General features: G+C 39.2%; 2 protein-coding genes across 7 annotated transcripts in view; both read right to left on the bottom strand.

Annotated features, from left to right (window-relative positions):
• mctp2b (multiple C2 domains, transmembrane 2b) overlaps positions 1-2,512 on the bottom strand; it is a 36,307-nt gene extending 33,795 nt beyond the window's left edge. For 3 of the 4 annotated variants that reach the window (XM_034570827.1, XM_034570844.1, XM_034570853.1), the window contains exon 1: positions 2,242-2,509. The gene's annotated coding sequence lies outside the window, so the exon portion shown is untranslated. Of the gene's footprint in view, positions 1-2,241 lie in introns of all 4 variants that reach the window. The other variant, XM_034570835.1, reaches the window with a different exon arrangement.
• A 3,333-nt stretch (positions 2,513-5,845) lies between these two features.
• LOC117753176 (myocyte-specific enhancer factor 2A-like) overlaps positions 5,846-14,713 on the bottom strand; it is a 43,498-nt gene continuing 34,630 nt past the window's right edge. For 2 of the 3 annotated variants that reach the window (XM_034571093.1, XM_034571102.1), the window contains exons 6-10: positions 14,520-14,573; positions 12,434-12,594; positions 8,637-8,763; positions 8,181-8,283; positions 5,846-7,095 (exon numbers count right to left, since the gene is read on the bottom strand). In XM_034571093.1, coding sequence (XP_034426984.1) covers positions 6,750-7,095; positions 8,181-8,283; positions 8,637-8,763; positions 12,434-12,594; positions 14,520-14,573 — 791 coding nt within the window. In that variant the 3' untranslated portion in view covers positions 5,846-6,749. The remainder of the gene's footprint in view (positions 7,096-8,180; positions 8,284-8,636; positions 8,764-12,433; positions 12,595-14,519; positions 14,574-14,713) is intronic. The other variant, XM_034571110.1, reaches the window with a different exon arrangement.

Here is a 14,713-nt window from a genome sequence, read left to right as displayed (position 1 = left end):
ATAATGCCAGCAAATGTTATGAAGTATTGCCAAAGTCACAAGAGCATCATGGGAGCAGAAAAATGATCAACACACATTAAACAGGTCGATGGTAGAATTATATCAGTGAGATAATCAACCAGGTGGCCACACTGCAGAGTGGACAACGACCTTCATCTGACCTGACAGTCAAACCAGAGATCAACAATACTGAACCTGGTCTGGACAGACACTCACACTGATGCACTGACAGGCTGCAGCTTCATTTATAATTTCTCAATGGGGAGAAGTACGTTTCCCTCCATTATTGATTTGTAACAAAAAATGGCACATTATGTTAGACATTTTTTCATAACTTGACAATATATCCCTGCTGATAGCGTGAAGGCCGTAGCACACACCAGCTCAGTTCTAGGAGAAGCTGAGGAAGTCCATCTTTCCTGCAGACAGCTTTGTCCAGAAAGCCACGTGACAAACGTGACTTTGTCACATTTTAGTCATTTATTAAACCATAATTTAGATCAAGATAAACAAGCAACCAAAAGTGCAGGGATCAATGTGACAGTGTTAAACAAACATGAAACAGCATGTGATGATCATAAAGAGAGACTGATCGTAAATTAGAGTAGATATAATGCATCCAAGTCGAATATCCTTGAAAGACTGCTGATTCGACAGATTGGCACGTTTGTTTTTACTTCTTTACTGATGAAATTAGAGATGTCACGATACCAGCATCAGAAATACTGCTGAAAATGCTGGGTCCGATATCAGTGAGTACCAATCTATGTACTGATCAGAGACCACATCTTTAAAGTTTAATAGATTGATAGAACTGCAATTTTTCTTTTTCCAGAACAACAGCTGGGTTGTACAGCCAATGTAGCAGTTATTTACAGGAATGAAACGTTAGAGAGATCTGGTTAAAATAAAAAAAATGACTGGACCATTCAAAACATTAAAGGTCTTTTATTTTTCTAAACTGTGGCTGCACTTTAACAGCTATTTAAAGGATGTAATTGTTGTGTTTTCCTAGATGTATTTATTTTTTGTTGTTATTCGGTTATGACTGTTAAACTGGATAATAAAATAGGTTTCATGGCATCATATGTAATTGTTTCCCAAAGGGTAATCTGAGCCAGGCCATACAACAATGATAGCAAATCATCACTTCCATAGACAGTTAGCTATAGCATACAGCTGGTAAAATACAATACATAAATTGGTATAGTTTTAAATGCACTGGTACTGGATCTGTACTCTGTATCTGCAAAACACAGTCTAGGTGTTGGAATCTGTGTCGCAAAAGAATAATGGCACATGAAGCAGAGCTGTTTGAGGAGATCTGTATCACTCCATCCGTCTGAAGTGAGGAGTTAAAGTTATGAGTCATGTTTTGTTAATAACAATTGTGTAAACTCGATGTGACTTGATGAAACTCTTTACAAACTAAAGCCTCAGTCGTTGTTCTTACATGTGCTGGAGCAAGACCACACGTGTACCGGTGACTCCAATAAAAACATGCATGTCTGCACAGAGCCGACCATGCGTCTAAACTCTCACTTCAAAATGAGGTCATCGACTTCACAAAACACCACAAAGAAGCCACACAAGAGACGATAGCATTTTGAAATGCAACTGTGTTTATCTATTGTTATAAAGAACAGTGACTGACTGGATATATATATATATATGAGAGAGAGAGAGAGAGAGAGAGACAGAGAGAGAGACAGAGACAGAGAGAGAGAGAGAGAGAGAGAGAGAGAGAGAGAGAGAGAGAGAGAGAGAGCATAAATATACCATGTGGGCTAAGATGAATAAGACTGGGCAGTCTTGTCAAGACAAGAAGCCATTTCCTGCATTTCAGTTTGTGGTTCCTTCACTTTGATATGGAGCAAGACTACAGCTCAGTGAAGAAAACAAAACAAGCAAAACATAAAAGAACTCTTTCAATCAACTAAAACAAACTGCAGTTAATCTGCAGTTCTGGTGGATCTAGAGTTTCTTGTTGGACCACTGGACAACAGTGACTCATTAAACACATTTCGTTTGAATTATATTGAATATATGACTCAGTCTTATCGCTGAGAAAACCTTTATAACTCTAGAAAGACTCTTTGTAAGTGTGTGTGTGTGTCAGGAGATAGACAGTAGTCGTTTTCCAGATGTTGAGCGGAGTTTAACATTAACCTCAGGCTGGTATTTACAGAAGCAGCACACTGAAACGGAAGATGTCTGAAGGGAATGGGTGGAGATTCTCACCTGTCCCGGGACGGCGCTCATGTTTCCGGGCAGGGAGGTGACTCACCTGAGCGGCCCCACCTCAGAGACCCCCACTCAGCCGACTACACTCTCAGAAAGTAAAGAAGAAAGGATGAGCCGGTACCTTATTTTCCCGCTGCTGCGAACCTCTGACGACTCTTTCACCTCATGTCCGGTAAAGTGCTGTGGGCAGAGAAGCGACCGGCATCGGCTCCTCTCACCATGAACAGAACCGTGTGTCACTCACTTCCTCCTCCGAGACTCACCACACATCTCTACCTCTGACAGATTAACACTTTCACAATAAAAGCTCTTCCGCTGACAGCAGAGGGCATCCTGGGACAGGTTTAAAAGTCTGAATATGACAAAGTATAACATCGTGTACAGTGTGTTTAAATATATTAACACGTGTTTAGTCGAGCCTGAACATTCTAATCTTTTACAAATAATATTATGGTATTAATCCAACTAATATATAGTCCAATTTTGTACAATTCGACTACCAACTCTGCATTTTAAAAGTAAATAAATTTATAGTTCATTGTGAATAAAAAAAAAATAGAAATATTACATTGTCACTGTGATGTGACAACCAGGAGCCAGACGTCTCAGAACAAATCAAAACTCTATATGACATGTTTTGAGTCATTTGGTTCCTTTCAAAGCTTCTTCTAAATATCCAAAAGATAAATCAAATATTTATTGATTTATTTCTACAACGTGTATAAAGATGGACAACGTGTCTCCACTACCGCCCACCATCCAGAAATGAAGCCAAAATATATCCTGGACACGAACGCCACCATAGAGCATTATGAACCAGTCTGTGCAGTAACCAGGGGATGGAGCAGCGGTATCGAGGTCCTACTGATGCATGTACTCGACATGCGACCTAAGTCTGAACAGCCATGTGACCCGTATCGGAATTCATTGTGACTTTTCAGCACACTGGATCGAACTTTCCTCTTAATTTTGCGCAGGCGAAGGGGCGGGCGGGAGGGAGTCGCCTGGTGAAAACAAACATGGAAGACAGCTGCGACGGAGGTAGTCAGTGGAGGGACAGTGCGATTTTACACCTCATAAGTACTTGGGGTGAAGCAAAACTTGAGTGTTTGTGTCGTAACTGTAATCTGTTTGAAAGCATATCAAGAGAATCTGTGGCCTCTATGTTTATTACTGACTTCTTCTCCTTGTTTACTTCTAAAGCATGCTGCGTTATGACGTCTTGTTCTTCTGCGCATGTGGGTCACATCAGGGCCATGACCAGTACACATTGGAGTCTGATACTGGTCATATTTTAAAAGGTAATGTGAACAACTACATAAAAAAATCTGATCTTGAAAAAAATCGGAATTGAGCAGTAAGGCTTGCTGTGTGAACGTAGTACAACATGGAAAAGGTGGGATTTATGAACTGCACTTCAACCAGCCAATAGGTGGCGCTCAGAGGCTTTGGCTTCACTTTCAGGGAGCTGTCATGTCATCCAACTTTAAGTACATTCGATAAGTAGGACTAAACAAGTTTTGTCCTCAACCCACGGTAGTTGCTGATTGTTTCTTTAGCAAAGGTAAGTTTATGTAGATCAAGTTACCCCAAGCAGAAAAAAATCAATTCCCATAGTGCTCCATGAAACAATACACCTTTAGTCAACAGTGTTATCATGCAAGGTGTGGTCCATGTTTACCCGAGTCATAACTTTATCAGTCCTAAAGATATGCTCATTCAAAATCTAAAACATAAAGCATTTTTTTTTATTTACTAGACGTATTTCTAGGGCAGCATTTTGTGGCTCACAGAAAAATAATCCTTCTCTCAAACAGATGTTCACTCACATCATTCCCATTAACCTTGGTACATTTAATCCATTCACCCTCCAACTCTCCACCAGTGCACGGACTGAGGTCACTGGGGTTTCTCTCTCCATCTGAATTAGCATCAATCCGTTGCTCCTCTCTTTCCCACAAGCACACACACTTTACTTTTCATACAATTATAGTGATCGGTTAATGTGTTGTATTTATCATACCAGAATTATACTGACATTTCAGATTTGTTTATCACATTATCTTGTACCTTCCAGGAACTGATACTTTAACAAGAATTAAAGATATTACCTGACGGGACATGGTACAATATAATTATTTTTATTTTATACAGTTGTGCTGCTTTAAGAAAAGTAACACACAACCTTTTTTTCCTCTTTTGCTTGTAAGTAACCTCCGCACGCTGACATCTTTTCACACAATGGAACAACATTTAAATGGCAGTTAACATCAATGCTGACACCTAAAACCAGAGGTGTTACACATGTAACATCACACAGCTTTCTGTTCTGAAGCCTCCATTTATATCTTACATCCTGATGGGTCACATTCAATCGTTGTTTCAGTTTCCTCCCACCTCACACCTATAGATCTGTTTTCAGGTAATATCTGATTTCCATCCTCACTGAATCACTGTAGTTCTTGTCTTGTTGCAGCAGGGTGTTGTAATTTAATGATCATGACATCTTAGACCTGTACACCCTGATGTCATCTATCAACAGAAGCCTCTCCTGTGTTCAGTCAGTTTTTCCCCCAGTATTTTATTTCTTTCCTGTCTCGTTTGCTTTCCCCCAAATCCCAATCACGACCACTTCCTCTACTGTTGTAATTCTCAGTCACCACTCTACATCTGCCACATCCTTAAATCAGATGCTCTTCTGTTTAGGCTGGTATCATTAAAATGCAGATTTTTTTTTTTTTGTATTCTGTAACTGTTTGTGAACCGGAAATGATTTGTCTCCTGTCTGTAAAAAGGAATGCTTTACAAAGTTTTCTATCTTAGCTCTCTCTGTCTCTATCTTTCTATTCACACTCATGACTGATAAGTTTCTCATCCACTCTTATTGCTCAGAGGAACCACTGTGGTTTTTCTTGCAGCTTTTGCACACTGCACCACATACACCTTGTACTCACCCACATACTCACTTTTCTCAGTTTCAAAGTTGATCAGTCCCAGCTCTAAAATTGTCAGCACTGTGCAGATTGCGTATTGCATGATGGAAAAGAAACGCCTGAAGTGCCTGAAGCATGTGAGGACTTTAATTTAGCCAATCAGTCCCTCAGAACTCTAGAAATTTCCTGAAATCACCAGTCCTGTTGTGACACTCACATTAATCACTCTGTGTGCATTTATTAACACATACTGTATGTGCACTAGCTTTTGTTTTATGAAATATTTAAACTCATTTTACATTATAGCCCAGTAAAGATTAACCTGGTTTGAGTAGTTTCACTCTGTCTGATTATGTAAGTTTATTTCTTCATTGTTCTTTCCCAGGCGAAGTTACCTCATACACACACAACCACAGCTGCCACTTTGTAATGCAACTTTAGTTGCATGATGGTCACTTGATCCTGTTTTCAAGGTGCCTGCTGTTTATTTCTCTATAGTATAGTCATGGTTACCTTAACACATGTTTTTTCTGCAATTCATAAAACATTAAAAAAAATGAATGTGATCTCATGCTATCACCTCATCAGTCTGGCCACATTTAGACAACAGGCCCGTGACTGAGTTTTTATCTTATCTTGTTCTCATCCTGGTTTGTTTGTCGTGTGGCACAATCTCTGAGGAGCAAGACTTATTTAATCCATTAAAATATGTTTTCTAGAGAGCATTTAGCTTCACACTATATTTTGGAGAGATTTATCCAACAGAGACCTGATGAGAGAGGAAAGGACGATGCCTTGAGAAAATGGAAATTAACCACAAAAATATACTTTCTGTAAATCTGGTGGAGGTGTCATATTTTAACCAGGCAAATACGACAGACAAATTAACAATATACAGTTACAACAAAAAGTGATATATATTAAAGATGCTATATACAAAACATAAAGACATATTTCTGTAGTACACACAGAAAAAGTGTCCATGGCTTTCAGTTGGAAATCTGACTGTAACATTGTCTTTTTCTGTGCACAATATAAAAACACTTACAAACGACATTTAGAAAAAGCAGCATACTGCTTTGGCTGATATAAATAAGTGTTTGTGTGAAGAGAAGTTACAGGGATGACGATGTGGACGGAGTATTGCTTTCATGCTGGACTCAATGTCTCAAACCCTGAGAAGATCAGAAATGAATCGGGTGACACCCAGAAGCACTTCAATGCTTTCCAACCCAAAACATGAACAAACTGACAGACAACGCTATTGTGATGCATCCCACTGGATAAAAAATGACCGATTGTACTGCAATTGGACCCACACTTTCAGACATACACAATTCAAAGGATGGCATATTATGTGTATGTCTATGTAAGTTCCACAGAAGAATGAATTGATCGGAAAATTCTGACAGATTAATAATATCATCCTTCTCAAAAATCTGATCATCAAAACAAAACAGAGATAACTTAATGAAAAACAACAGAACACGTCAATAAAATCTACATTTAATTTGCATAACAGTGTCCTTCCTGTGTTTGCCCTGATGTCGTGTGGCCATGAGACTGCAGGGTCTATGTCACCCAGCTGTCCATTCGCATTCGTTTGACCGTCGGACTCTCGCCGCCCTCTGACAGGCTCACAGGGAGCAAGTGGAAGTCCGGCCGCTGCTGGTGCTGCTGCTGCTCCTCCCTGTCGCTGCCGCCCTCGTGGGAGCTGCAGGAGGAGCAGACACTGTCTGCAGGAGACCTCCCCAACTCTGCTCGGGCAGATGAAGAGCTGGAGGAGTGAGGATGAGGAGGGCCGTGAGCCTGGGTCACGTACACAGAGTGGTTGAGGTGGTCGCGGGGTGGGGAGATGGGCTCGGCTTTGATGTTGAGGTTGTGGTTGGTGTTGATGGAGAGACTGGAGCTCCCCGGCCTGCAGACAGAGGGAAGAGAGGAAGAGTGTTGTTTGAGGCCATTACTGCAGGGTGATGACGCCACCTAGTGGGAAAAATAACAAGTCTGTATACAGAAAAGATAATTTCTCTCTACTACGAATATGACAATTTCAATCTAAATGTTTTTTATCTATACTGTTTTTTAACTGTGATATATTATGTGTAATATATTCTTTTTTACTTCATTTATTTATTATTTAAAATGTACACACTAACCGAGTAGAAAGCTGAATTTCATTATATTTATACAAACCAATGACAATTAAGTCTTTCTATTCTATTCTTTTCCATTTTAAAACTGAAACTGTATTTACTAAGAAACTATAATCTTTTGCTTTCCATGATTTTACTGTACACGAGTTATTGAAATAAAGTAAACAGTGACCTTTTGCAATCTGATAACAATAACATGAGTTTTAACAAAAAACACCTAATCTAATGGTATAATTTATAAAAGTAAAACACATACACAGGGTTGTTTTGCCTTTAGTGCATTAATTTTCATCCTTTGAGTAAATTTGACTAAATAATACATAATTGTTATTTTAAAGCAGGGACTTTAATAAGGAGGCAGAAAAGAGAGACAACACAATCTTTGTCTTATAAATGAAAAGTTTATGGTGGCTACAAAACATGGGTTTTTCAAAACAATTCCTCATTATTTGTTCTACTGTTTCACAATATTTTAGCTTTAATTATTGTCATAACCCCAATGGCCACATCTCAACTACTTTAATTTTATAATTGAATAAACATTGCTATTTCAATTTAGGTAGAGGCTTAAAGTTCATCCTCCATCACCAAAGTTGTCAGTGTCAAGTCTTCATCAGTGGTCAAAAACATTAGTCCTGAAAAATGTATAATACGTTTATTACTTCATCAAGTCACCCCCTCAAAAATAGCTTCCAAACTGTTTCAGAAAACTTCTCCTGGGCTTTAGTTCACCTATTTTGTGTGTCAGTACATTTTTAAACTATGTTAACTGATAACATTGTTTCGGTGAAACCAGTAGAACCTATTATGTGTCATAGAAAGGCAAAGGTGAACTGTGTCAGGTACTAACCCCAGTGATCCCAGCTGGTGTTGCTGCCACGCTGTCATGGAGCCCACAGACAGGCCTGCAGGGGAGCTGAAGCCTGACAGCTCTGCACTGTTCATGGAGTAATCTGACAAAGAGAGAGTGATGACATGTAACCATAGACTGTATATAAAGAGCATGTAACACATGACATCACACTCTTAAATCTTAATATACATATGTATCTATAAATATTTTTATACCAACATAAACTATAGATAAATATGTAGCATAGACTGAACCCTTATGGTACAGCGCTGTGGGAAGCTTTGTGTATTATGGCAGATTATTTAATATGTTATTCTGGTTCTTCTGTTATGTTGTTATCATTAACGTGCTTATGGATTCAATTAAGTAATATAACAATACATTATCCTCTTTGGATCCACAGGGGTTGTGCTTATAAAAGTGAAACAATGCAAACACATAATGCTCAGGTACCATTGTTGTAGGGAGAGCTGATGCCGGAGTAGACCAGATTCTGGTGAGGCAGACTGGGTGTGGTGATGGAGACCACTGGGGTGGACAGAGGCTGGTTGGACTGACTGCTGCTCAGCCTCTGGTTGCTCTGGAAAAAGAAAACAGGATTATATTCTCCAAGATTAGTCATTTAACTTTAATGCGTTGACTCTTGGGTTGTAATACTCCATTTCACCCACACGGTGTCAGGATAACTTCATTTTTCTATGGAGTCTCTTCACAGCCAGCGACATCTATTTTCCTTTTAAGGAAAAATCGAACCTCACACTCAAATACTCTTTCCTACATTTCCCAGAATACCATCAGCTCCCAGAGAGTGAACTTGAGGAGGGTCAGCATCTTGTTTGGGGTTTACTCTGGACAGAGGACAAGGCTGATGAAATGATGTTTTGGACAGAAAAGTCTAGCAGTGACACGCCAACCTGTCAGTGACTTATTTCAAATAATTTCCAAAACCCTATATATCCGTTTAAGACAGAAATAACTTAACATCGTCACTTTATATATAATAAATAGAGAAGAAAAGCTTGAAAAAACATTTTAACGTGTGTCCTCTAAAAGCAGTCTTATTCTCTGAAGTACATCGGTTAACCTTTGTGCTATAGAAGATGAAGTGTAACATGCAGCTACATTAAGGAACCACTAAATAGCTACTGACAATTTGTTCTTAATCACTCAAAGACTAAGTCAAAGGCCATGTTGTTTTGGCACTGGTTTGGCTGGTGAAGCCACAGAACTGGTGGCTTTAACTTGACACATCTCTAACAGTCATTCTAAGTTTTCTGTTGCTTCCCTACGAGCTGCTGGCGTTCCAGTCTGATAATGTCAGAAATGACATCACCCTGAATGAGATCATTCACTGCTAAGAAAACACACACACGCACACGCACACACACACACACACACACACACACACCGGTTAACCAACCTGTACATGCCTAAAACCAACATATTATCAAAGTGACTTTGCCCAGTCTGACTCCCAGAAGTATTCCTCCCCCTGTCCCTGTGTTATCTGTGTAGTATCTCCATCACTATATGTTGGTAAACTCTGAAAACAATGCAGCCTGTGAGAAAAGCCTGACCTGCTCAGTTCTTTATGAATACAGCTTTATACACAGTCAATGAACACGTTTGAAAATTTGCAATCCAAAAGAGTTGTTGTTGCACAATACACAAAGCATATTGTACACACGTCCATGCACACAATGGACAAGAGGAGGAAGTGAGAGGCAGTTTCAGAGTGATCAAACTGAGGGACGCCTGTCCGACCACAAACCAGCATAATGGATTCAATGAAAAGCAGAAACAAATCATGATCTGAGCAGCTGTCATCCTCCTTTGCTAGTTTCAACCATAGGGTAAAGGTTCTAAAATACTCCCTCCTCCATGTAAGTGGATGAGAAATGGACAAAATTAAAAAGTAATTTCTTTCAATTAAAGTAGTTATCACTCTGATGTATGTGGTCGGTTTTAGGAACATTCTGTTTTAATAAGTTATTTGATGGTATATAAAACACTGATGCTGTAAAACATCATGGTTGACAGCTGAGACTGACTCTTGACTGGTTGAGCAGGTGTATCAGACCTAAGTTCATCCTCTGATCACTTCTGCACAGACTCTGCTCCAAATGGACAAGATTGTGGCGTCTGTATCCGGGATATTTCGGCTTCATTTCAGCTGAATGCTAGTGTCAACTCATTAAAGCTGACATTCAACACACTCATCTAAGAGATGAAGACCATGCAAACCGCTGTCTGCTTTATCTGTTACAACAGTGTTGAGTTTATAGATTCTCCACCTGAAAATTGGTCACATTTTCGTATTGATAATAATGAATAGCCCTAAATGAGTCTTAATCTAAAGCTTGTATTAGAAACATGTACACAGTTTTTAACTTGTTGTCCATGTCTGTAAATTCAGGCAGGGTCAAATGAACTTCAACATAAAAGTTACTAACAACTGTAATCACAGACTCCTGTTCTTTGACTGAGGAATCATGGCTAAATATAAAAATCTCGTTGATCTGACAGCCAGTGTGCTGAGCCACCTGGTCACCATAAACAAGAAGAATACAAGTCTCTCTCTTTCCATTGTTTGCGAATCGTTACATCATGTTTGAGCATAGTGTGGGAGGGAAGGGCAACAGTAAGGGAGTTGAGGGCAAATCAATAACTTCAATAACACAGCGCAGCTGCTGAATGTACTATCTGAGAGAAGAGACACAGGAAGATGTGAAGGCTTCTACACTTTCCTGAGCAGGGAGTCGGTTCACCAAACCATGAACTCTGTTAGATTCCATGCATGTAATCAACAGAACTGCTGCTACGGTGTTACTCACTTTTTGAGGGTATGTTGTGCCAAAGTCTGAGGTACGAGCAGAATGTAACAGCGTATTATTATTGTTCCATTCATTTTGTGACTAAATCAGACTTGAACTTCCACAGAGTCCCGACAGGAAATGTCATTGGTTTTGTTTGGTGTGCAGACTGTTATCTTTCAAGACTAATTTATAGTAAATGACAGGATTTCATGATATGCAGGTTTTCCTTTAGGGGTCTCTTAAGCATTGGAGCAGAGACCACTGCAGGTGACTGTGTGAACAAGCAGCAGAGTGATCAACAGAACACACAACTAACACTGAAGTGATTTTTGTGGTCTTTCTACAAATGATAGAGCAGGTTAAAATTACACTAGAATGCTGTACATGAGAACATTGATGTTTTGGCTTCACAATCAACCAATTTATTCATTTTAAAGCTACAGCCAGGGTTAAAAAGTACATAGTTCCTATTATATACAAATAGATAAATATCTTTTTCTGCCCTGATGTTAAGAAGAGTTATTAATCCAGTGTAACTGCATTTCCTGTTTTACATTGTCTTGTCACTAACATTTCCTGTCGTTTCAGTTTCTGCTTCCTGGCCACTTGATTCATTACTCACTAGCACCTGATAAGTTCCTGCCCCTGTGTTTCCAGCCAGTCAACCCCTTACAATGTTCCATCCAGTCCCCACTTGTCATTATTGTGTTCATGTGCTCTTTCTAGTGTTTCCAATGTCACACACAACTTTGAGCAAAATATTGCTATTTAGTGCTTTTAAGCAATTTATAACAATAAGTATTTTACAAAAGTAATGATTCAAAGGGTAAGATACAAATTTAGGGAAGAAACATTTAATGCACACTAATATTTCTTACTTCACAATGAAAACTGGAAAACTACATTGTTACTAAGATGGACTTATGCTTATGGTGCCCTCCCTCCTTTAAAAGAACAAAATGTTTTCACTTGCACACCCAGGAAACATCTGCTCCAGTTGGTGTCAAACCAAAGTTGCTGAGCGACTCTTTGGTAGCGTGCATCTATTTACCTCATTCTTCTCTGGGTCCGCATTCTCTCAGCCTGGAGCACATAATGTACTGTTCTGCTTCTTAACTAAAGTCAGACTGAGGCACTGAAAGCCTTGAGACCTGTGTGTATAAAACACTTAATCCACTCACAACATCCCTCATGAGGCCAGAGGTCAAAATGCTCTTGTTAATTTCATTAATGGACAACTGGTTAAAAAAAAACTGCAGTACGATGGTGAGAAGTAAATTAGTGTGAATATGTCAACTTTTTCTGCTCTCCATTTTCCACGATACTTGCAGCGTCAAATATCAGTGAAAAAGTGTAGGATATTCCTTTTTTGTTAATAACCTTTGTGATGACTTTTGTTGATGTCCTAAATGTACAAGACAAATGCAAACTCACCAGTGTTTGCATCATTCCTTTGGACTGGGGTATGACCACTCGCAGATCAGTCTTACGGCTGCCGAGGACCAGGTTGTTCCCAGGAGGTGGGAGAGGAGGAGATTTGGGTTGTATGATCTTCCCCAAACTGCCTCCACCAGGTGAGCCCAGATAACCATTCACTGAACAGATAAAAAGAAGAATACACACACATTCTTTAGACTGGTGGTAATCAAATTTCAGCAGAGCTGACTGATTGATGGAGAATATTAGCTCAGACCTGCTGGAGTCATAGTGTATGTATGATCTGTGCACTGTAACTGCATGTTACCTAAAACATATCGCACTGCATCTGTACAGAGTCTCTATAGTCTACTCTAGTGTAGTGCAAATCTAGAAATATTTGAAGAGTCGGAAAGTGCTGTAAAAACATAACTGTCCACCAGCAGGATGTGTATGGAGAATGGAGAAAGTACAGCTATATATTATACAAAAGATCATAATGAATAATTGATCTTTTCGTGCTCTTGATATTACATAATGGCAGTGTTCATATGGGACATGCTGTTCTGGAACAGAGATGACAGGAAGTGAGGTCTGTAAGGATACAGACACCAGTGAGAGCTGAGGACCTACAGTAAAGACAACTAGAGCTGACAAACCATGAGACATTACACTGAGGTTCTTGGAATAACAATGATGCCTCCACTGGCCTTTAAACTGAAACTGAGCTGAAATGTTCTGATGTGAAGTCGTGACCTTCACCTGACAATGAGATATCCATCATCATCATCATCATCATCATCATCATCATCATCATCCTACAGCAACTCTACCCCCTCTTTTCTATTATACTTTGCAAGACAAGAGACAAGACTTTAGCAAAACAATATGGACAAGAACAGTGGATACAGGCTAGTTAGCAGCATTGAATAATGACAAGGCAGAGTGTGTGTGTGTGTTATTTCCTCTCAATCCAATCCTATCAATCATGTAATAATAATAATAATAATAATAATAATAAAGAACTGTTTACAAAATGCAAGGTGATAATTGGTATGTATGCTGTAGTTAAGAGGCCAATCTTAGAAGGTCCCAATATTTTTTTGACTTTTACCTACTTATTATTATGGGATAATTTTCATTAAAAGTCCCTCTTTGGTAGGAAAAGGCAACACATCAAAATGTATATTTAATGCAGACGAGTCACATTGGTCTGACTGCATACATTTGATTCAATAAATAAATACATTTTATGGAAACATGGATATTTTTCACATGAAGAACATGATTCTTGCAGGATCAGATAGTTTTGCTTGATTGTAAGCATCAAAAACTGAGACATGAAGAGTCCCTGTGCATTTTCACTTCAGAAAAATCAGTCGAACCAGGCCGACTGCATTAGTTTTTACATGCTTTATTATAAACTGAGATAGATAACATTTTCTATAAATCACATTTTTAGTACTGTGCATTTCAAATACATTTCAAAGACTTTTGAAAGTTAATAAATTGAGGGAAATGTTCTGTTCAGTGACCATGGAGAAGTCCAGAAGGTCTTTAAAGTTCACAGCACAATTTTAATAAAATAGTCCCACACGAAACATATACTGTAACAACATGACTCATGACTGTCACTAGGTTGGATATAGTTCTGAAAAAGCAGGTTTCCCAGCAAGTTGCTAGACACCGAATGTGACTGTAGACTGACAGCCACACACACACAGAGACTAAGGGGAGGTTACAGCAGATAAAGCCTGTCAGAGAGGCTGCTGGAAACAGCATGTAGTCCATAGACCTGGGGCATTGTGGCGTTTGTAGTGAAGTAGTGTGATGTGTGTAGACAGGCAGGATGTTTAAGAGACTGTCAGCCTACATCCTGTCTGTCTACATCAGCCTGAGGAGGAGGATTTTCCTCCTCTGTCCAACTTTTAAAGGAGATGAGAGGAGCAGATGTGAACGTCACTCCTGCAGTGTTCAGACTCTACTGGGGGCTCATGTACTCCTCCTAGTTCCTCCTCCTCCTAGTGGAACTACTATCAGTGTGTATGTTTTGTATAAATGTGTTTATAAGACTCCTATAAGATAGTGAAAATACTGTACATACCAACTGGCCCAGATCCATTCTGCAGAACCAGATCAGAGCTGCCCTGCAGGCCACCTGAAGATAAACACACACACACACGCACACACACTGTAACCTCAGACATGAATGCAACGTTTTCACTATTCCTTCTCTTTCCTTACTATTTCCTGACCATTACCTATTTTGTCATAAATATGAAATTAAAATAGAGCAAA

Source organism: Hippoglossus hippoglossus, chromosome 3 (genome assembly GCF_009819705.1).
Source record: "Hippoglossus hippoglossus isolate fHipHip1 chromosome 3, fHipHip1.pri, whole genome shotgun sequence".
In the NCBI taxonomy this organism is placed as follows: domain Eukaryota; kingdom Metazoa; phylum Chordata; class Actinopteri; order Pleuronectiformes; family Pleuronectidae; genus Hippoglossus; species Hippoglossus hippoglossus.
The sequence above is the reverse complement of the archived record's forward strand: the minus strand, read 5'-3'. Positions and strand labels throughout refer to the sequence as shown.